Here is a 22,350-nt window from a genome sequence, read left to right on the forward strand (position 1 = left end):
GATAATACTGGAAGGCTTTTTCTTTTGTGTTTGAGAAGCTTCCTGGTGACTATTAGTTGTTATTTAATCATTTATGTTATACTATAGTCTGTGATGTGATGTGGGAAAGGCAGCTAAAATAAAATTTGAACAGTGACATGAAATAATCAAGGCAGAATATGGATAGGGAATGAACTATAAAGCCCTGCACCCTGTAGTAATTTCAGAGGATAAGATCAATGAACAGGAAGCTGTTTCAAACTTCTTTCAAACAAAAGGCAAAATGAACACTAAGAAATTTTCTTTGGCAAAAATTTTACAGAAGTAAACCTTTTATGTGTTTAGAATGTAAGTGATATACTAAAAGAGGTTTGTTTCCTCTCTTAGTATATAAGGAAACAAGGGATTTTGTAACAGCAGTAATTCACTTTTGGAGAATTGGATTTAAGGGCAATTTAGGTAACTTAATAAAATGAATAAGTCTTAATCATTGAGAAAAAAGAGTGTAAATTATATAGACAAAAATTTAGAATATAAATTATAAAGACAAAATTAGATAGAAAATTTGTGTCTCAATAGTGTACAAAGACTAGATCTGAATTGTTTTCAAAACAAAACTAATCAAAAGAAGAAACATAAACATGAACCCCTAATTAACAGATAATTAGAAAAGTACTAATTTGTAAAAGTCCACAGAAGATTGACAGACAAGGGTGTGGCGTGGGACCAGAACCTCTTCAATGAGAAACATGCTGTGGGAACTGAGTGCTTGTGAGCTGAGGTGATCTCTAAGGAGCAACAATGTTCTGAGTCAGCCAGGAAACGGGCTCATCTCTCAAGAGTCCCCAAGCATTCGGAAGGGAAAATTCAGGAAGCATATGAAAAACGCATGACAACTTAACCACAGTGAGATTGGAGACAAATATTTTGCTTTGGAAAGAGAAATTCCAGTTTTGTGCAACACTGTCTCATACAGATCCAGTTTTAGAATCTCTTTTCTCCTTGCATGTAGATGCTTGCTAGGTTCCTTTCCATAGCCGTGGTTCCTCAATTAATCACCAACATGACATATCTGATGTGTACTGGAAATCTGTAAGTCCTTCAAAATTCAGGTTTAAAAAATGTATTGTTTTTGTCCTCAAATTTTGCACTCCCATTTAAAACATGTTTCCCCCCTTTATTAATATGGTCCCCAAGTTCTGACACATATTTTCAGTTTGTAAACTCTTTCAAATTCTTCATTTTCTTTCCTTTCTTGATATGATCACCCAGGCTCCCATTGTTCTATTCACAAGGATTATGATAGTTTCTGTTCTGGCTGACCTCTTCTGTCATTTTTTCTTTTCTTCCAACTATGGTCATGCACACTACCTCTTGGTGTTTTCCTTCCCAAGCACTATACATTCTTGTTTCCTTAATTTTTCATTACTATTTATTTGTTTATTTATTTATTTTGTGTGTGTTTTGTGTGTGTGTGTGTGTGTGTGTGTGTGTGTGTGTGTGTGTGTGTGTGTGTATACCAGCACACACAGGTTTATATGTGCATGCCATGGTATATAAGTGAAGATTAGAGGATGTGAGGCTGGATTCTCCCCTTCCACCATGTGGGCCCTGGGATCAAACTCATACCATGTGGTTCCAGCTGCAAACACCTACTCACAAATCCACCTTGCTCACCTTTCTCCCCCCTTTTCTTCTATGTCATTTATACATCTGCACCTAATTATGGGGAGCTACAAGAGGAAAGTAATACAGATCTGAAATGTGTGTGTGTGCGTTTTGATGTATTTTTCATGTCCTTCATTTGCAGACCAGTCATAGCATCCCGCAAAACTTTCCCACTGTGGGTAATCATCCTTGGTGTGCTGGGAGCACTGGCAGTCCTTGGGGTAACTATTGGACTCTTAGTTCACTTTCTGGCAGTAGGTTGGTATACATTTGTATTAATTTCTTTTTGATGTGTCTTTATTTTAATTTCTGTGAGACATAAAGAAGGAATTGTAACGCTTGAATTATCTCCCTCTATAGAAGCCTTGGGGACCTTGGGTCCAGCAAGAGAACATCACTAGCATTAGCAAATGTTGTACTATAGACACACTCTATACACACAGGTGCAAGAACATAAATTTAGACACAGATGAACACAGGACTGATAAACAAGAAAAAGTTATTCTACATGTGGTATGCTGTTTCAAGGTTGATCTTTGCTTATTGGATAAACAATAAAAGAGTTCACCCTTGAAAAAGGCTAATTCTTCCTCTCCCAACTGTTGATCTTTACTGTTCTTACTGAAGATTGTCTTTTGAAAATAGCAAATTTCTTTTGATATCATTTATATTATAAATAAGATATGATACACATGCATATGATTAGTATTTGTGAAAATTGAGGAATGGAGTATAATATATTGATTGTAGGCCTTGGAGTCAGATAGTTGAGGTTTTATCCTTGGCTCTTCTTTTGTATTTTTATTTTATTTTTACATTCCAATCCAAGTTCATCCTCTCTCTTTTCCTCCCACTCCTTCCATCCACATGGAACCTCATAGAAGAGAAAGTGGGAAATACGTATGTACACATAGGCACAGGAGACCACTTCCTTAATCGAACACCAATAACACAGACTCTGAGAGCAACAATTAACAAATGAAACCTGAAACTGAGAAACTTCTGTAAAGCAAAGAACATGGTCAACAAGACAAAATGGCTCTGTACAGAATGAGAAAAGATCTTCACCAACCCCACATCTGATAGAGGCTGATCTCCAAAATATACAAAGAACTCAAGAAGCTAGTTACCAGAACACCAAAAAATCCAATTGAATAGTGGGGTACAGAACTAAATAGAGAATTCTCAATGGAAGAATCTAAATAGAGAATTCTTAACAGAACCAGCTCAAATGGCAGAAAAACACTTAAGGAAATGTTCAACATCCTTAGTCATCAGGGAAATATAAATCAAAACCACTTGAGTTTTGAGCATGGCAATAGATATGGATCTATTTGCATTCTTCTACATGCTGAGAGCCAGTTATACTACCACCATTTGCTGAATATATTTTCTTTTATCCATTTGATACTTTTAGCTTCTTTGTCAAAAATTAGGTGTTCATAGGTGTGTGAGTTGATATTGGGGTCTTTGATTTGATTCCATTGGTCTGCCTGTCTGTTTTTATGCCCTTGACTCTCTCTCTCTCTCTCTCTCTCTCTCTCTCTCTCTCTCTCTATATATATATATATATATATATATATATATATATTTATGAAAATTACCTAATTACTGTGAGATTGTATTTCCCTTGAAAATTTAGTGTGCTTCTTAAGATTTTTCTATAGTATCATAAAGTAGTAATACTTAATGAATGGTAATTTTGAAATCTATAATCTGACAACTGGTTACTCTAAACAGAAGCCACTACAGTGTAGTTATTTCTGTCTCAATCAAGATCCTACTCTTAGGGCTGAGGAGATTGCTCAGTGGGTAGAGAACTTGTATTCCATTATGTTGACTGGGGTTCAGACTTCAGAACCCAAGTCAAACCAGGTCCTGTAGTGCACATCTATAATCACAGTACATATGTGGAAAGATGGGAGGTGGATACAAGGGAACTCTTGGAAGCTTGCAATCCAGCTAGCCAAGCAAACACAGTAGCAAACAAGAGAGACTCTGTATCAAACAATATAGAAGGACTGACATATGCGGTTGTCCTCTGACTTTCACACTTGTGCCCTGACACTTGCATTTCCCAACTCTCACATATAAGCATGCACATGCATGTATATTATACACACAAATCACTCATGTGTGTACAAAGATTTAAAAATGTTATTCTTTGAATTTTTCCTATCATCTATCCTCTATCGATCTATCTGTATCTATCTATCTATCTCTCTCTCTCTCTCTCTCTCTCTGTCTGTCTATCATCTATCTGTTTTCTATTATTGGTTTTAAAACTATTTTTTTTACAATACAGAGGTTATCTACTCAGTCGTTACAGAAATATTCACAAGGGCTATCAATATCTAATGAACACAGTATATCCTGCTTTGTGTTGCTATGCAATCTGTGTCTTGATGTGAAGTAAATTTAATTTAAGTAGTTCTTGAACCATATTTATCTTACAGAAAACAAGATCTACTACTATCAAGGTAGCTTTAAAGTATTGAATATTCCATATGACAGAAATTATGAGAGGGAGACATCACCAGAAAGTAACTACATCAGTAAAATCCTCGAGACTAAAGTAAGCTAGATTTTCCTGTACTTGTTAACTGTTTGAATATAAACATATTATTGAAGTTTGATGTTTAACTCTATGTTGTCTCTTAACAGATGGTTGATACCTTTCAAAATTCTAACATTTACAGACAATATATCAACTCTCAAATCATCACATTGGTGTAAGTGACTGTCATTAATCACCAGGAAAAGAGATAAAGCCATCATACATATTATTATACTTCAAGGGTTCCAGGGAAGATGAAGCTAAAATCTTCTGATATGTCATAACCATTGCCAATAATAACTAAGTACTAACATTATCATACCTATCAGCATAATTGTTCAAAGGAAATATTGAACTTATACGGTGGAGGTTATTAGGTTTAAGGGAATATATTTATACTTAGATTACATTCTATTTATCTTCATTTCTGAAGTATTTGTATTGAGAAACCATTAGATGGTCCCTAAGTCAAATGATTGATCCTCTACTGGTTTTATTAATGAGTATCAGAAATAAAGATTTTATTTTTTTGGTCTTTCTATTTGAAAGTCAGCCAAATGTCATTTGAACTATTCTTAGGGTTCTTCTTAAGTGGGGTAGAATAAATCACACCTGTTCTAGGCTTTGATTTCACAAAAGGCTTCCACACACAACAAAAAAATAGTGTGTGCCATGCACATGGGTTTAGAATACCAAAGAGTAACAAGAGAGAGCAGTAAACTAGGCACTGGGCAACCCGAACCCATATTTTATAACTTAATAGCCTCAGAGCCTCAAGAGAGTCACATTACCATGTGAAACTCTCTGTCTAATGAAATGTCAGTGCCACAGTTTTCTTGTGTTCTTCATAGACCAGAAAGCAAAATAAAAAGATAATGTGTGTAGAAATATTTGCAAGTAAACACATCTCAAATGAATGTGAATATAGCTTTTACTTTGATCAATGCTACTAATGTCTACCTTTGCTCCCCCATTCCTGGACTAATATGACTCCCAGAATTGCAGGATAGATTGAGGCTCCCATTAGCATTAACCTTGGGTTAACTTTTACTATTGGACCAAAATGGAAAACTAATGTTGAAGGTCCTATGTACCTCTCATAGGTGACTGCACACAATGTGGTGTGTGTGTGTGTGTGTGTCTGTATTTCTGTTTTATCACACATGCATGTAATTCAGGTGTCTATAGGTAACAAAAGTCCAGACAAAGGGAAGAAGAGGCCACAAGACACTTCTGTTTGGCATGTACTGCTTAATAAACAAAATTCACAAGAGCTAAGTAGCTTTCAGAAATTGCTTTGCACACACAGTATTGAGGCTTTTTCCAGATGCTGCTCCCAGGGCTCTTAATCATATCTATACACTCATTGTACAGTATTTCTGCTGGTAAGTTTTTCCTCTCAAGTTGTGCAAGTCTTCCTTGAACACCATAGTCACATTACTTCAAGGACAGTTTTATACATTTTCTCATCCTTGTTGTGTACTGGCTAGCAGTAGGGCCCTTCTCCATCAGAGCCCAATCTCCTACACACTGGAAAACTAGGCATAGAGAAACAATGTATAGTCTAAAAAATTCAGAGTACGTCTGCACTGAGTAAAATTTTGACTTTGGTAGTGTCATCCTTCTAAGTACATTACATAAGTGCTAAGGTATTCAGTTTATCCTTGTTCATAAAGTCGTATACTAATACCATTATTATAGCATAGTAGAAATGCACCAACAAATGTAACAACAAAGTAGCTGTGACATATCACTAATCAATAAAATTATTTAATATCATTTCCATGGTTATTCTGATAAAACTCTCATATCTGCTTGATGAAAATTTCAATTCGATGATGAAATAGAAATAAAAGAATTTTAATATCCAGTAAATATCAATGCTTCCATGAATTTTCCTTTAATCCTTTAAGTAAGCATTATGTATATTTCCTCCAAATATCTGTGATTAAGATAAGTAACTTACTGTTTCTGTGTCAATTATTATAGTCCTTTTCACACATGCCGTATCTCTCATTAAAGTCTGAAAAATTCCTTGAGGGTAGGAACTGTGCCTTAGTTATCACTCATCATAGTCACACATTTATAGCAATTGCTCAATAAATGATTAATGAATACACACACACACACACACACACACACACACACTGTCTTTCCTTGGTATGTTAGGCTACTTCTGTTTCTGATAGATATATAGCATTGCAGGTCTTCCAAAATGCATAGCATAGCTGTATACTTTCAGTTGACACATGCATGTTAACATATGGCAGACTAAAATCTCCACCTAAAGTGATGTTACTGCATAAACCCATAAAGAGGAGACAAAAATCAAGATATGAAAGATATAGAAGGGGTGTTAATTTTAACATCGTTTGAAAGCTTTATATTATTTCTAGTCCTGATAGCAACAGCTTGACAGCAAATATATGGCTGGTGTTCAAGGATCCCAGGTCAAACAAGGAAAACACAAGAAGGAGAATCGAAAGCATCTTACGCCAGATGCTGGAGAACCAATCAGGATCTCTGACTACAGATCCCAAGTCTCTAAAGCTCATGGGTAAGCTCACTAATTGGATAAGAGCAGTGTCACTGTATCATGTTGTGCCCAGGACATGTCATAAACACCAACTACAAAGTTTACTTTTTAAAGGAATGTCACCTTAGATCAGAGAAAATTCCATTTTTCATTCATTTCCTAGAAATTCTATAATTGCAGGCTTAGAACAAGGGGGGATGGCTTCTCATTCTACAGTAGATATTAACACACTTAGCAAATATTTTAGGTGATGCTATGTTTTACTTTTATTTTCTTGATGTATAAAAGTTAACATTTGACCCACAACTCTATACTTTATCTCTTTAGAAGTTGTATTTACATACTGAAATGATTAAGATTCACTTATGGAACTTACTCTTTTTTATTTTTTTTCACATTTTACTTTATTAGTTTGTTTTAACTTAACATGTCGATCCTAGTTCCCTTTCCCTCCCTCCCACCTTCCCCCCTTTTCTGCCTCCCTCCTTCACTCACTCACTCACTCTTACCCTCTCTCCCCCACTCACATGCCCCCTGACCACCCTCCCCTCCCATTCCCCACCCCCATTCCACATGTAGGGCAATGCTATGCAGGTGGGGTCATGTAAATCTGTCAAGTAGTTTGAGGTAGGGACTAGGACTTTTGTCCTGTCTCTAGGTTAAAAGAGTGTCCCTTCATGGGGGATGTGTCCGCAAGGTCCTATTGTGCATCAAGAATACATCCAGGTTCCACTGTCTGAGGTCCCTTACATTGCTCAGTTCTTCTGGCTGAGACCCATATTCAGAGGGTCTGAGTCAGTCCCATGCTGGATTCCCAGCTATCAGTCTGTGGGTCCCAGTAGCTCCTCCTTCTTTAGGTCACCTGTCTCTATGTGTTTCTGCAACCTGGTCTTGTCCTCTCTCTCTGCATGTAGATTCTAGTTCAACGTAGTGTTTAGTTATAGGTGTTTGCTTCTGTTTGCAGCAGGTACTAGATGAGGGCTCCACGATGGTGGAAAAGTTAGTTGTTGCTCTCACTATCAGGGAAGGGCATATATGGTAGCCTTTCCACAGATACTCAAATTGTTAGAGTCAGTCTTGTAGGTTTCTAGACCTTTCTTTAGGTTCACTTTTCTCTTCAAACCAATAATGGCTCCCTCTTTTAAGTTCTCTCTCCTGTCTTCTGTTTTCTATTCCTACCATGACTCAATCTTCCTAGTGCTTTCCTCTCCTCCCCTTCTCTTCTCCTAGTTCTCTCTCCATTCACGGCTCCCTCTTCGCATGTGCTCTGGCGGGGGACTGGTCCCTTCCCCCTGATGTAAGGGACCTTATATGAATCTCTTAGAATACACCTTGTATCCTAATTCCTCTGGTGGTGTGAATTATAGGCTGGTGATCCTTTGCTCTAGGTCTAAAATCCATATATGAGCAAGTACATACCATGTACTTTTTGTTACCTCATTCAGGATGGTTTCTTCAAGTTCCATCCACTTGCCTGTGAATTTCAAGTTTCCATTACTTCTTTTTTTTTGCAGAGTAGTATTCCATTGTGTAGATGTGCCACATCTTCTTTATCCATTCTTCAGTTGAGGGACATCTAGGTTGTTTCCAGGTTCTTGCTATTACAAATAGTGCTGCTATGAACATAGTTGAATAGATGTCTTTGTTGCATGGATGTGGATCATTTGGGTATATGCCTAAGAGGGGGATTGCTGGGTCCTGTGGTAAACTGATTCCCATTTTCCCGAGGAACCACCATACTGATCTCCAAAATGGCTGTACAAGTTTGCACTGCCACTAGCACTGGAGGAGTGTTCCCCTTTCTCCACATCCTCTCCAGCATAAGTTGTCATTGGTGTTTCTAATTTTAGCCATTCTGGCAGGAGTAAGATGGTATCTCAAAGTTGTTTTGATTTGCATTTCCCTGATAGCTAAGGATGTGGAGCACTTTCTTAAGTGTCTTTCAGCATTTTTGATTTCCTCTATTGAGAATTCTTCCTTCAATTCTGTACCCCATTTTTTAATAGGGTTATTTGGTGTTTTGTTGACTAGTTTCTTGAGTTCTTTGTATATTTTGGAGATCAGCACTTTGTCGGATATAGGATTGGTGAAAATCTTTTCCCAGTCTGTGGGCTGCCGTTTGGTCTTTTCGACTGTGTCCTATGCCTTACAGAAGCTTCTAAGTTTGAGAAGGTCCCATTTATTAATTGTGATTTCAGTGTCTGTGCTACTGGAATTATATACAGGAAGCAGTCTCCTATACCAATTTGTTCAAGAGTACCTCCTACTTTCTGTAAGGAGTAAGGTTTTTCCTCCCGCCGCCTGGTCTGGTCCCGCCGCCACGCCAGCCCCAATTAACACACAGAGACTCTGTATTTGATATAATCCTGTTGGCTTGTTTCTTATTGGCTAGCTTTATCTTAATTATTAACCCATTTCTATGTATTTCCACGTGGTCTTACAGAGAGCAGAGGAATGGCGGTTCTGTTCTCTCCAGACTCTCCACCTTGACCCTCCTTACTACTTCCTATTTCCTCCTTGTCTCCTAGACCCACCTATCTTGCTTTCCTATTGGAAAACAGTGCTTTATTCATTAACCAGTATGAGAAACATATACAGAATGACATCTCCCATCATCTCCTCTTTTCTGACTAAAATAAAAAGAAGGGTTTTAACCTTAACATAGCAGAATATATCACATAACAGTTATCAAATAAGAATCACAGTTAACAATATTTAGTCCATTAACATTTAGCCAGATTTAAGAAACTATTCTATCATCTATCCTATATTTGTGAGTCTAAAGTCCTATATGTAACTTATCTTTAAGCCTAACTAAAGAAAACTATAACCATAACTATCTGTCTTCAACTCCTTCAAAGACCACAGAAGGATAGCATATAAACTCTAGAAATGACAGAGACAACTCACTGCCTGGTCACCCGAAGTTCTTTTGTAATCTTTCATCTTCAGCCCATAGGCCATAGTGTGTATGGCAGAGTCTTCAGCAAAGCAGAAAACTTTAAACTGTCTTCTTGTATTGGCAGTTTGTCAGTCACTTTCCTCTGTGTCCTGCAGATTGTCTGGCAGACTCTTCCATGAAGCAGGAACGCTGTAGTAATGTCCATCTTGAATCAGCAGTCACTTTTCTGTGGGTCCTGAATGTCCAGTTTATACAGCATAACATCACACAGTCTAGACAGAGCAGTATCTTCTCCAAATGGCTAGTCTTGCCATATAGGAAGTAAACTCCTTAACGAGTTTCTTCAATGTCCATCTTCCTTTCTGATGCAGGTGGTGTTGCCAGTAGCATTTATGTCTGTCAAGAAAAACCCTAAACCATTTTAAATGCCATATTCTGTAGGTCTTTGAAAGGTTTGAAGAATGCCTATTTATCTCAAATACATGTCTGTATATCTAGAAATCCTTACTCACCTTGCTGTAAGTTTTGATTACTATAAGTAACTATCTAAAATCCGTACTAAATTATGCATTATATTTTTAAATGAGCTATATAAACACAATACTTAAGCAAGAGAAATATACACATCACAAAATTGACCTTAAATTGTATCAATAAATGAAAATCCATTCCACAACAAAGTATTCATATCTATACCATAATCCCTTTTTTACCTTTAAAAAGAATTTGATTGTGATCATTAACCATTTATAACCAACCCCATTTAAATGAAAACAAACATTTATAAACAATATTTGGGAATTTGGGCGTCTTTCTTTCCAAACTACTTCCTGCTGATAGAGGGTGCTGTCATGGGGGAATCCTAAGAAGATGAAGAAATCTTGGCTGTAGTCTGTAAGGCTGCTTTTTCCAGCTGTTTTGAATGTAGGATCACCTGGTACTCTGTTTCAGGCGGTCTGGCTTGCTCAAACCACATTAGACTGAAAGGAATCCACAGCTTTTCATTTTCTGTGGAAACAAAAATAGAAATCTTTTCCCCCAGTAACTTGTCCTTAGACTTAAATCTTGGAGTCAAAGCATTTTAAAATATAAAAATTAATCCAGAAGCATTTTCTTCAACAGTTGTTTCCTCAGCAGTCAAACAATACAAAGACAATATAATACTGTACAGTATCCAGATTCTTTCTGAGCTTTCCATCTTTAAGTGGCTTTATTATTACTCTGTTTCGTTTACTTTTTATTTTTTATTTTTTGAGACAGGGTTTCTCTGTGTAACTCTTATCTATCCTAGAATTTACTCTGCATACCAGGTTTACTTGGAATCACAGAGATCTGCTTGCCTTTGACTCCCGAGTGCTGGGATTAAAGGCTTGTGCTACCACACCCAGCTGTTCTCTGTCTTTTTAAAACCATTTTATTTTTTTTCCATGTCTACGTATATTTTAAAACACACTGTAAACATTTAGCGCTTTTTCTTAATGTGAATCTGTCTTTACTGTAAATCTTTATCTTTTTCTGGCCATGAGTCTTTTATCTGGTAAACAAAAACATTGCTGAAATGAAAGACATAGTTGTCCCTGCTGCTGATTACCAAAGATGGCTTTCCTAATGGCCAACAGTGCTTTATTTAACCAGTATGAGAAACATATACAAAATGACATCTCCCATCAACTTTCTCTTCTAAGAGGTTCAGTGTGGCTGGATTGATGTTGAGGTCTTTGATCCATTTGGACTTGAGTTTTGTCCATGGCGATAGTCATGGGTCTATCTGCAGTCTTCTTACACACCATCATTCAATTGTGCCAGCACCATTTGTTGAAAATGTTTCCCCCCCCCATTGTATTCTTTTAGCTGTTTTGTCAAAAATCAGGTGTTCATGGGTGTCAGGGATAATATCAGCATTTTCAATTCGTTTGCAATGGTCTATCTGTCTGTTTTTGTGCCAATACCAGGCTGTTTTCAGAACTATAGCTCTGTAGTAGAGCTTAAAGTCAGCGATGGTGATGCCTCCTGAAGTTCTTTTATTGTACACGGTTATTTTGGCTATCCTGGATCTTTTGTTTTTCCATATAAAGTTGATTATTATCCTTTCAAAGTCAGTGAAGAATTGTGATGGGATTTTAATGGGGATTGCATTGAATCTGTAGATTGCTTTTGGCAAAATTGCCATTTTTACTATATTTATCCTAACTATCCAAGAGCATGGGAGATCTTTCCATTTTCTGGTATCTTCTTTAATTTCTTTCTTTAGAGCCACAAATTTCTTATTATATAGGTCTTTCATTGTTTGGTAAGCGTTACACCAAGATACTTTATGTTGTTTCTGACTATTGTAAAGGGTGATGTTTCTCTGATTTCTTTCTCAGCCTCTTTGCCATCTGAAAAAAGTAGGGCTACTGATTTTTTTTTGTGTATATCATGTATCCTGCTACTTTGCTGAAGGTGTTTGTCAGCTGTTGGAGTTCCCTGGTAGAGTTTACTGGGTCTCTTATGTAAACTATCATATCATCTGCAAATAGAGACAGTTTGACTTCTGCCTTTACATTTTGGATCCCCTTATCTCCTTTTGTTGTCTTATAGCATTAGCTAGAACTTCTACTACAATATTGAAGAGATATGGAGAGAGAGGGAAGTCTTGTCTTGTTCGCAGTTTTAGAGGAATCGCCTTAAGCTTCTCTCCATTAAGTTTGATGTTGGCTGTTGGTTTGCTGTATATTGCTCTTATTACGTTTAGGTATATTCCTGTTATCCCTGATCTCTCCAAGACCTTTATCATGAAAGGGTATTGAATTTTGTTGAAGGATTTTTAAGCATCTAGGGAGATGATTATATGGTTTTTCTTTTTTAGTTTGTTTATATGGTGGATCACGTTGATAGATTTTCGAAAGTTAAACCATCCCTGTAATCCAGGGATGAAGCAAACTTGGTCATGGTGGATGATATCTATGATGTATTCCTGGATTTTGTTTGCCAGTATTTTATTGAGTATTTTTGCATCGATGTTCGTCAGGGATATTGGTCTGTTGTTTTCTTTCTTAGTTGTGTCTTTGTGAGGCTTGGGTACCAAGGTGATTGTGGCCTCGTAGAAAGATTTTGTAATGAACCTTCTGTTTCTATTGTGTGGAACAATTTGAGGAGTATTGGTATTAGCTCTTCTGTGAATTTCATGTAGAATTCTGTACTGAAGCCATTTGGCCCTGGGCTTTTTTTGGTTGGAAGGCTTTCGATGACTGCTTCTATTTCATTGGGGGTTATAGGTATATTTAAGTTGTTTGTTCTTGATTTAATTTTGGTAAGTGATAGTTATCCAGAAATTTGTTCATTTCCTTTTAATTTTCAAATTTTGTGGAGTACAGGTTTTCAAAGTATGACCTGAAAGTTGTCTGGATTTTCTCTGTGTCCCCCTTTTTGCTTCTGATTTTGTTAATTGGCATGTTCTCTCTCTGCTTTTTCGTTAGTTTGGATAAAGGTTTGTCTATCTTGTTCATTTTCTCGAAAAACCAACTCTTTGTAGCTTTGATTTTTTTTTGTTTTGTTTTCCCGGTTTCTATTTTATTGATTTCTGCCCTCAAATTGATTATTTTCTGGCCTCTACTTCTCTGGGGTGAGTTTGATTCTTTTTGTTCTAAGGCTTTCAGTTGTGCTGTTAAGTCTCTAATGTGATTATCCTGTTTTCTTCATATGGGCACTTAGTGCAATTAACTTCCACGTAGCACTGCTTTCAAGGTGTCCCATAAGTTCGGGTATGTTGTATCCTCATTCTTGTTGAATATTAGAAAGTCCTTAATTTCTTTCTTTATTTCTTCTTTGACCCAGGAGTGGTGCAATTGCACATTGTTCAGTTTCCATGAGTTTGTAAGTTTTTTGCGATTTGTGTTGTTGTTGAATTCCAATTTTAAAGCATGGTGGTCTGAGAACATACAGGGAACTATTCCTATTCTCTTGTATCTGTTGAGGTTTGTTATGCCACCTAGTATGTGGTCGATTTTAGAGAAGGTTCCATGTGGAGCAGAGAAGAAGGTATATTCTTTTGTCTTTGGATGGAATGTTCTATAGATGTCTGTTAAACCCAATTGAGACATAACTTCTGTTAATTCTTTTGTTTCTTTGTTGAGTTTCTGATTGGTGGTCCTGTCTAGTGGTGAGAGTGGCGTGTTGAAGTCTCCCACTATAAGAGTGTGAGGTTTTATGTGAGGTTTGAGTTTTAGTAGCGTTTCTTTTACGAATGTGGGTGCCTTTGAATTTGGGGCATAGATGTCTAGAATTGAGACTTTGTGTTGGTGGACTTCTGTGATGAATACAAATGACTGTCTTCATCTCTTTTGATTGATTTTGGTTTGAAGTCTAACTTGTTAGATATTAGGATAGGTACACCTGATTGCTTCTTGGGTCCATTTGATTGGAAGGACTTTTCCCAGCCCTTTACCCTGAGGTGATGTCTAACTTTGAAGCTTAGATGTGTTTCTTGTATGTAGCAGGAGTATGGATTCTGTCTTTGTATCCATTCTGTTAGCCTGTGTCTTTTTATAGGTGAGTTAAGACCATTTGTTGAGGGAGAGTAAGGACCATTGATTGATAATGCTTGTTTGTTTTAGATTCGTTGTTGGCAGTGGTATTGTGAATGTATTTTTCCTGCTTTACCCTGTTGAAGTGTTGCCTCTATCTTTGTGAGTGTAGTTCACTTTCTTGTGTTGGAATTTTCTTACAAAACTTTCTGTAGTGCTGGATTTGTAGATACATATTGTATAACTCTGGCATTGTCATTAAATATCTTGTTTTCTTTATCTATAGTGATTGATAGTTTTGTTGGGTATAGTAGCCTGGGCTGGCTCTTAGTACTTGCAGAACATCTATCTGGACCTTGTGGCCTTGAGAGTTTCCATGGAGAAGTCAGGTGTAATTTTGATAGGTCTGCCTTTATGTTTCCTGTCTTTTTTCCTTCGCTGCTCTTAATATTCTTTCTTTATTCTGTATGTTAGGTGTTTTGATTAGTATATGTCGAGGGGTCTTCTTTCTTTGGTTCCAGTTTATTTGGTGTTTGGTAGGCTTCTTGTACTTTCATGGGCATGTCCTTCTTCTGATTGGGAAAGTTTTCCTCAATGATTTTCTTGAATATGTTTTCAGCACTTTTGAGCTGGGCTTCCTCACCTTCGTCTATGCCTATTATTCTTAGGTTTGGCCTTTTCACGGTGTCCCACATTTTCTGGATGTTTTGTGTTAAGGATTTGTTGGATTTATGATTTTCTTTGGTCAATGAATCTATTTCCTCTAGTTTATCTTCCGTGCCTGAGATTCTCTCTTCCATCTCTTGAATTCTGTAGTTCCTGATCATTTGCCCAGTTTTTCTATTTCCAGAATTCCTTCATTTTGTGTTTTCTTTATTGTCTCTATTTCACTTTTCAAGTCTTGAACCATTTCCTTCACCTGTTTAATTGCTTTTTTCTTGGCTTTCTCTACTTTCTTCATGTTCTTTAAGAAATTTGTTCATTTCTTCCAACTTTCTGTTTGTTTTTTCTTCCATTTCTTTAAGGGATTTTCTCACATCTTCCTTGAGGGCCTCTATCATTTTTATAACAATAATTTTTTGATATAATTCTGTTGGCCAGTTACTAGTTTCTTATTGGCTAGCTCTGTCTTAATTATTAACCCATTTCCATTAATCCTTGTGACCTTAAGGGAGAGAGGGGCTAGCGGTCTGCTCTCTCTGTCTTCCATCTTTAATCTCCTCCCTGCTACTTCTCTCCTCCTTGTCTCCTAGTCCTGCCTATTTTCCTTTCCTATTGTCCAGCAGTGCTTTATTCAGTAACCAATACAAGAAACATATTTACAGAATGACATCTCCCATCATCTTCTCTTTTCTGTCTAAATAAAAAGAAGGGGTTTAACCTTAACATAGCAAAATATATCACATAACAGTTATCAAATAAGGATCACAGTTAACAATATTTAGTCCAATAACATTTAGCAAGATTAAAAAAAATATTTCATCATCTATCTTTGGGTGTCTAAAGTCCTATATGTAATTTATCTTTAATCCTAAGTAGGAAAAACTATAACCACAACTGTCTGTCTTCAACTCCATCAAAGACCACAGAACGATAATATATAAACTCTAGAAATGACAGAGACAACTCACTGCCTGGTCAGTCTCCTGAAGTTCTTCTATAATGTTCCATCTTCAGCCTATAGACCATAGTGTGTTTGGCAGACTTCTTAGCAAAGCAGGAAACTTTAAACTGTTTATCTTTATTGGCAGTTTGTCAGTCATTTTCTTTGTGTATGACGATAATTTTTAAGTCGTTCTCTTCTGCTTCATCTGCTTTGTTGTGTACCGTTCTAGTTGATGTAGATTCCCTAGATTTTGATGGTGTTATGATTGTCTTTCTGTTGTTAGTGTTTTCTTGTAGTATGTCTTCCCGTAGCTTCTTCCAGCAGGTGTTGGTGGGGGTCTCTCCCTCTTTGTATTGTACTTCCCCATGGGCTTAGGTGAGTCAGATAGGTTCCTTGTCTGTAGTTCTGGCTGGGCCAAGCTCTCTAGGAGGTCTCTCCACAGGCAGGGGCCTGGTGATGGGGGTCAAAGATCAGGCTACAGCAGAAGACTGGCGACGGGAGTCAAAGATCTTGAAGGCTGGGACTCAGGATATTCCTTAAGCTGATAGGCAGATCTTGCCTGGGCCTGGCACTCTCCAGCTGAGGCCTCTTTGGCAGAGGCCCTGTGATGGGGGTCAAGGATCTATGGCCTGTGTAGATAGGTGAATCTCTGGGAGGGGCCTGGAGTTCCAGTAGAGGACCAGCAATGGGGGTCAGAGAACAGGCAGGTGGAAATTGTGGGTGGTTCAGTGTGGATAGGCAGGTCTAGTATGCTCAGAGCAGCTCCAGGAAGTTCCCTGAAGGTGGCTGGATTGTTGGCTCCACCGTCTGTCCCAGTGCTTAACCAGAGTGATAGGATAGTGGGCAGGGTAGGGCACAGGGTAGGGGGAGGGCAGGCTCTGAGTGGGAGTGGGTGGGGGTGTATCAGAGCTCCAAGAGTGCTCTCAATGGGGACAGGACACAGGGGCAGCAAGATCGGGGGCCAACCTAGGGAGTTCCTGGGGATGGGTTTAGGGAAGAGTCCACCCAAATTGGTCCGAGACTCACCTCTAGCCAAGGGCTGGTGGTAGAGGACAAAGGCTGGGCTGATACTCAGGATGTTTCTGCACCGATAGGGGGGATCTAGCTAGGACCTGGCATTCTCCAGCTGAGGCCTCTTTAGCCTTACTTTTTTTTTTTCAAGAGAAGATAATCTTAGTTTTTGACATTGTATGATGTAAAATATAGCTGCAGTTAATTTCTCACTTGGAACTTTGAAGATGGTACTTGAATATACTGTGTTCATTTGTAACAAAATAAAAATTTCAATAAGCTAATTATTTCATTTCTATGATACTTTGCTTTGGATGCCAAATTACTGCACAAACTCTCTGGTCTGTGGAAGATGCTATCTCCATTTATCAGCTTAAATTTACTGTGGACTTTTTGCTCTGTTTCAGAAATCAGTAAGGTTGATGCTAAAAAGATAATCAACAACCGTAAGTTCAAACTCTTTCCTATTAAGTATGAAGTAATCCAAACCACAATAGTCATGATCATTACAACAACAGTATTTTACATGTAGTGATAACTTACTCAATCTTCAGCTCATGCCTAGAGCAGGGAATTATTACAATTGTATCTTAGAGATGATGGAACTGAAGCAAAAAGATTGCTTGGATTCATTCAACTTATAACTGATAGGGAGTGCAGTGGTAGAGCCCATGAGTTACCTCAGAATTTGACTTCCACAACTTACTTACATAGTCTCCCAGGGTTAAAGTTACTGAATGAGACTCCTGGGTCTGATAGTGATTCCTGTATAGATGATTCTATTCCTGTCCAGTGCTGGATGATGACAGTGTTACATGTAACCAAACCAGAATAGCTGAAAACTCAGTTTACCTTCTTTACTGTCACCAAATTAATACCTTTCTATCCTCAATGAAACCAAACCAATGCATTCTGAAGGCTGTGGGAGACGACCAAGAATGTCAGCAACCTATGACAGAATCAAGGGAGGTTCCACTGCTCAGAAAGGAGAATGGCCATGGCAAGCAAGTCTTAGAGTGAATGGCAGACACTACTGTGGGGCATCACTAATTGGTGCAAGATTCTTACTGACCGCGGCTCACTGCTTTCAAAAGTAAGTTCACCATATTTTTTAAGGTTGAGGAAATACAAGGAATTAGATAGCCTTTATTTTAGGCAAATTGTCTTCCATCTAGGTTTGAAAAACAGATTGCAGGTAAGTCTTACTCAACCTTTCTAATTTAACCAGTAAAAATAGGAAGAGTCATTACATTTTAATTGACTTTTATGATGTTCACATTTTATATATTTTTTTCTTACACGACTCTTATTTCTCATTACTTTATACTTCAGATCCTAAAGAACCCGCAGTTACTAAAATATAACATCATATCTCTTCTCTCTCTCTAATGCATGGCTACCCAAGTCTTGTGGTCTTTTAGGCAAACATGATTCAGTCTAAAATGCTGTTTTCTCTAAAAGTCTAATTCCCTTCCTATTAAGCATGCAGATTTATGCCCTCCTATTTATTGGTCTCATTAATAATGTGCATAAATATTAGGCATTTATAATTACCCGTGTGTATGTTCAACTCAAATTAAATTTAAGCTTCTTTAAGGCAAGGACTGTATTCCCATATCTGTGAAGAGATTCAAACAAAATGTTTTAAAAATAAATTTAAAAAAATCAGATTTTATGGGACTGGAGAGATAGATAAGCATAAGAATACTTACTGAGGACCTGAATCTGGTTGCTATTACCCACATGGGCACTCCCAATTGTCCATAACTACAGTTTCAGGGGATCCAATACCCTCTTCTCAACTCCAAGGATTTGAGGTAGCCATGTGGTGCACAGACATACATATAACAAAATATTCATACTTGCATCATTGCAATGGGCTATAATGCAAGGAAATATTGATGCTATAAAAACTAATGGAAGGTGTAAATGTTCTACTATATGCTACTAAATTCAGTATTTCTGTCTTTTTAAATAAACACAAAGGTATGTTTTTGGTTTTTTTTTCCTCAGGACAAATAATCCAAGGAACTTAACTATCAGCTTTGGCACTGAAGTAACTCCACCCTACATGCAGCATTATGTTCAAGAAGTTATTATTCATGAAAACTATGTTAAGGGGAAACATCATGATGACATTGCAGTTGTCGTGCTCACTGAAAAAGTTTTATTCAATAACGATGTACATCGGGTTTGTCTTCCGGAAGCCACGCAGATTTTCCCACCAGGTGAAGGAGTCGTTGTTACAGGATGGGGAGCACTTTCTCACAGCGGTGAGTCCAGTGACACACAGCTAAGACAGAAGGGCAATGTGAGCATGCAGCAATCTGAGCACAGAGTTTCAGGCAGCATTTTATCTCTGGATGCATAACCTCTTCAGGCCATCTCTCAGAATATTGTACAGGTCCTTATAGACTGCTTTGGGTTGAAACATTCAATGGAGACTAGTTAGGTATAGAAACTCTCTGTCTTGTAAAAAGCTAATGGAACAGTTTCTGGACCAATGATATAAGGAAAAAATATGGCAACACTTGAAAGGTGTTTCTAGTGACTATTTTGAACATTTCTTTTTCATTAGCTTGAGAGAGATGTGTGGACAGAAGTTTCTGTCCCGTCTGGTTCATCAACTGTTTAGTCCCAAATAAATATGCAAAGGCTTATATTAATTATAAACATTTTTGCCAGTGGATCAGGCTTCTTATTGGCTATCTCTCTCTTAATTATTAACTCATTTATATTCATCTGTGTATCTCCATATGGTCTTGGCTTACAGATGATGCCCGGGTCTCTTGCTTCCGCAGCAACTACATAGTGTCTCTCTGTTTGCATTTCTCACCTGGCTAAATCTTGCCTGTTCACTGGCTGAAACAGCCTTATTCATCAAACAATAAGAGAAGCATATATTTACAGCATATAGAAGGATATCTCCAGTTAGAGGAGTGTGTGTGTGTGTGTGTGTGTGTGTGTGTGTGTGTGTGTGTGTATGTGTGTGTGTCCTAAAAAAAAATGGCAAGTGTCCATTCTATTCTGTCTGATCAGGTCCTTGACACCTGTTTTGCCCACCATGTTGACCATACTCATTTCCTTTAGGTGACTCCCCAGTGTTACTTCAGAAAGCATCTGTTAAAATTATTGATACAAACACTTGTAATGCGAAAGAAGCTTACAATGGTAGGATAGTGGACACAATGCTCTGTGCTGGTTACATGGAAGGCAATATAGACGCTTGCCAGGTAAGTCTGGAGATTAATCATAAGGATCATAGAATGTATAAACAACAGCTATCATTCTGCGAAGGTCTTTATTATGGAGATCATCTGTTCTGCTCTAGTTGTGCTTTGATAGTCCTGTTGGTGACCCTCTAATGTGATGATTTCCTATTGGTAGCACATGTTTATAAGTGTTCAATAAATACTGATGATAGATATTTCTCCAAATTGAGTTCTGTCCTAGGTCCTTCACATACATTAATTCATTTAATTTTCACCATAACTGTATCATTCAATTCTCACCATAACTGTATGGTATTAGTACTTTATACTAATTTCATAAAGAAACAGAGGCAGATGGACATTAACTATCTTATATTATCACACAGATACTACTAGACTGTAGGATTGTATACCTATGTTCTGGGTTGTCTCAAATCAGAGTACATCCTCTTAACCATAGATCACAAAAGATAAGTCTCAGAAATATTTCAGTATTGTTAGGTCATCCCAAATTTTCTCTTATTGTCTTATCCCCCTCATGGCTAGAGTCCTGATTATTTTTTTAAGATACAAAACTTTGAATTTCAAGCATACTCAAATGTATTTTCTAAAAATTTTCTCAAGCACTACTTTGTGACTTCCCAGGTCATACTTTCAAGTTCTCATACTCACAAGAGAGAATCCGAGAATACATTTTGGTCAGTATTAATTGAGGTTAGGAGTATATAGGGATTTATACCACATGCCTCTCAATGATCTTGATGAAACATAAATAATTTGCAACTTCATCTGGAACATCACTGTATATAGCTAAACTGAGATGAGCCTATCAAAGTGATAAATGTTCTTTGTTTTATTTAGGGTGACTCTGGAGGACCACTAGTTCACCCCAATTCTCGAGATATTTGGTACCTTGTTGGGATAGTGAGCTGGGGGCATGAATGTGGCCAAATCAATAAGCCAGGGGTCTATATGAGAGTGACTGCCTACCGTGACTGGATTGCCTCCAAGACTGGTATCTAGTAGGAAATCATCTTCTATTACTGAACGCAGATCATCGCTGCCTAGTACTCCTAACTCTTATTTGAAATCTGTTTCTTTATTTTTTTTTTCCATTTTGTGTGTATGTATGTTTGCATATATTTGGGTACATGTGTGTCTGTGCTTATATATTTATGTGTGGACTGAAGTTGATGTTAAGAGCCATCCTCAATATTTGCAGCTTATTCAATAAGGCAGGGTCTTGGTCAAACCAAGAGCTCTCAGATATACTTTGTATTATTAGTCACATTGTTGTTGGGACCCCTGGCTCTGTCTTCTAAGGATGGAAATACATACAGGTTTCTATGCCCACCAATTTATGTGCATTCTGTGGATCCCAAATTCTGTCCTTTGGCTTTCATGGCAAGTGCTTAATCATTCAGCAAACCCTCAGATGCCTTTAAAACATTATTATTCTATGTGTATGAGTGTTTTTCCTGTACTGAATACATGCTTAGAGGTCAGAAGATAGGACTGAATCTTCTGGGACTGCAGTTACAGAGTTGTGAGCTACCTTGTGGGTATGGGGAATTGAACCCAGATCATCTAGAGGAGCAGCCAGGGCTCTTAACTGTGAAGCCACCACCATCTAATACTTTCCATGCTCTTTAAGTGTTTATTGTGGCTATTTTGAAATAATTATAGCCCTAAGGTAGTATTTGTAAACTTGTAAGAACACAACAGAATAAGATAAGAAATCTTGAGTTTCTTGGTCTGGGAAGCTGTTAGGAAAAAAAAAAAAAAAAAGTATTCCCACCAAAATGCTGTTCAACTACTGTCTGTGTCCTGGTTTATCAGCCTACATTATCAGTATTTCACCAAAACATAAGGATCTTGAATTTTATCATATAGACTTTGTAGAACTATGGAAGCATGTCCCTGACTAGTGATTTATCAGACTGCATAATCAGAGACCAGTGCCTCCCAAAGATCAGGTTGGAACATGCTATATCTACTTTCACAGCTTTGTGGAAGGTTGTGGTTGTGACCTTACCTAGTCTGAAAGGAGATATTGAATTACAACCTCCTTTTTTTTCATTACACTTTACTTTATTGGTGTTGAGAACTGCATATAGTTGAACATGCCTGCACTGAATATTCATGATTAAATCCATTACAGACTCCACTATTCTTTTGAATACAGACTACACACACAAAACAATACAATAGAAACATTTTTAAAACAGACTTTCTACTGTTACAAAAAAGTTTGCTCTTTTGATTTCTGAATCTATGCCTTTGAAATATCACCTAGTCACATACAGCTTGCCGGAGCCTGCTTCTGGCCTACATAGAAGCTCAAGAATCTGCACAAAACTCTTCTCACAGGCAT

General features: G+C 37.5%; 1 protein-coding gene across 1 annotated transcript; it reads left to right on the top strand.

Moving 5' to 3' along the window:
* Positions 1–1,772: 1,772 nt before the first annotated feature.
* Positions 1,773–20,999, top strand: LOC127232467 (transmembrane protease serine 11B-like protein). Its single transcript, XM_051198601.1, has 9 exons — positions 1,773–1,905; positions 4,104–4,222; positions 4,312–4,379; positions 6,601–6,761; positions 17,172–17,210; positions 17,683–17,857; positions 18,778–19,037; positions 19,855–19,997; positions 20,838–20,999. Exons 1-9 carry the CDS (start codon positions 1,773–1,775, stop codon positions 20,997–20,999), a joined length of 1,260 nt encoding a protein of 419 aa, XP_051054558.1.
* Positions 21,000–22,350: the final 1,351 nt, after the last annotated feature.

This window comes from Phodopus roborovskii, unplaced genomic scaffold (genome assembly GCF_943737965.1).
Source record: "Phodopus roborovskii unplaced genomic scaffold, PHOROB, whole genome shotgun sequence".
In the NCBI taxonomy this organism is placed as follows: domain Eukaryota; kingdom Metazoa; phylum Chordata; class Mammalia; order Rodentia; family Cricetidae; genus Phodopus; species Phodopus roborovskii.

What these genes read in the sequence shown, in the direction of transcription:
- LOC127232467 (XM_051198601.1), top strand. Translation starts at nt 1,773, where the DNA reads ATGTCCTTCATTTGCAGACCAGTCATAGCATCCCGCAAAACTTTCCCA. An exon ending in AGTTCACTTTCTGGCAGTAG is followed by an intron (nt 1,906 to 4,103) that starts GTTGGTATACAT and finishes TTTATCTTACAG; the next exon opens with AAAACAAGATCTACTACTAT. An exon ending in GCAATATAGACGCTTGCCAG is followed by an intron (nt 19,998 to 20,837) that starts GTAAGTCTGGAG and finishes TGTTTTATTTAG; the next exon opens with GGTGACTCTGGAGGACCACT.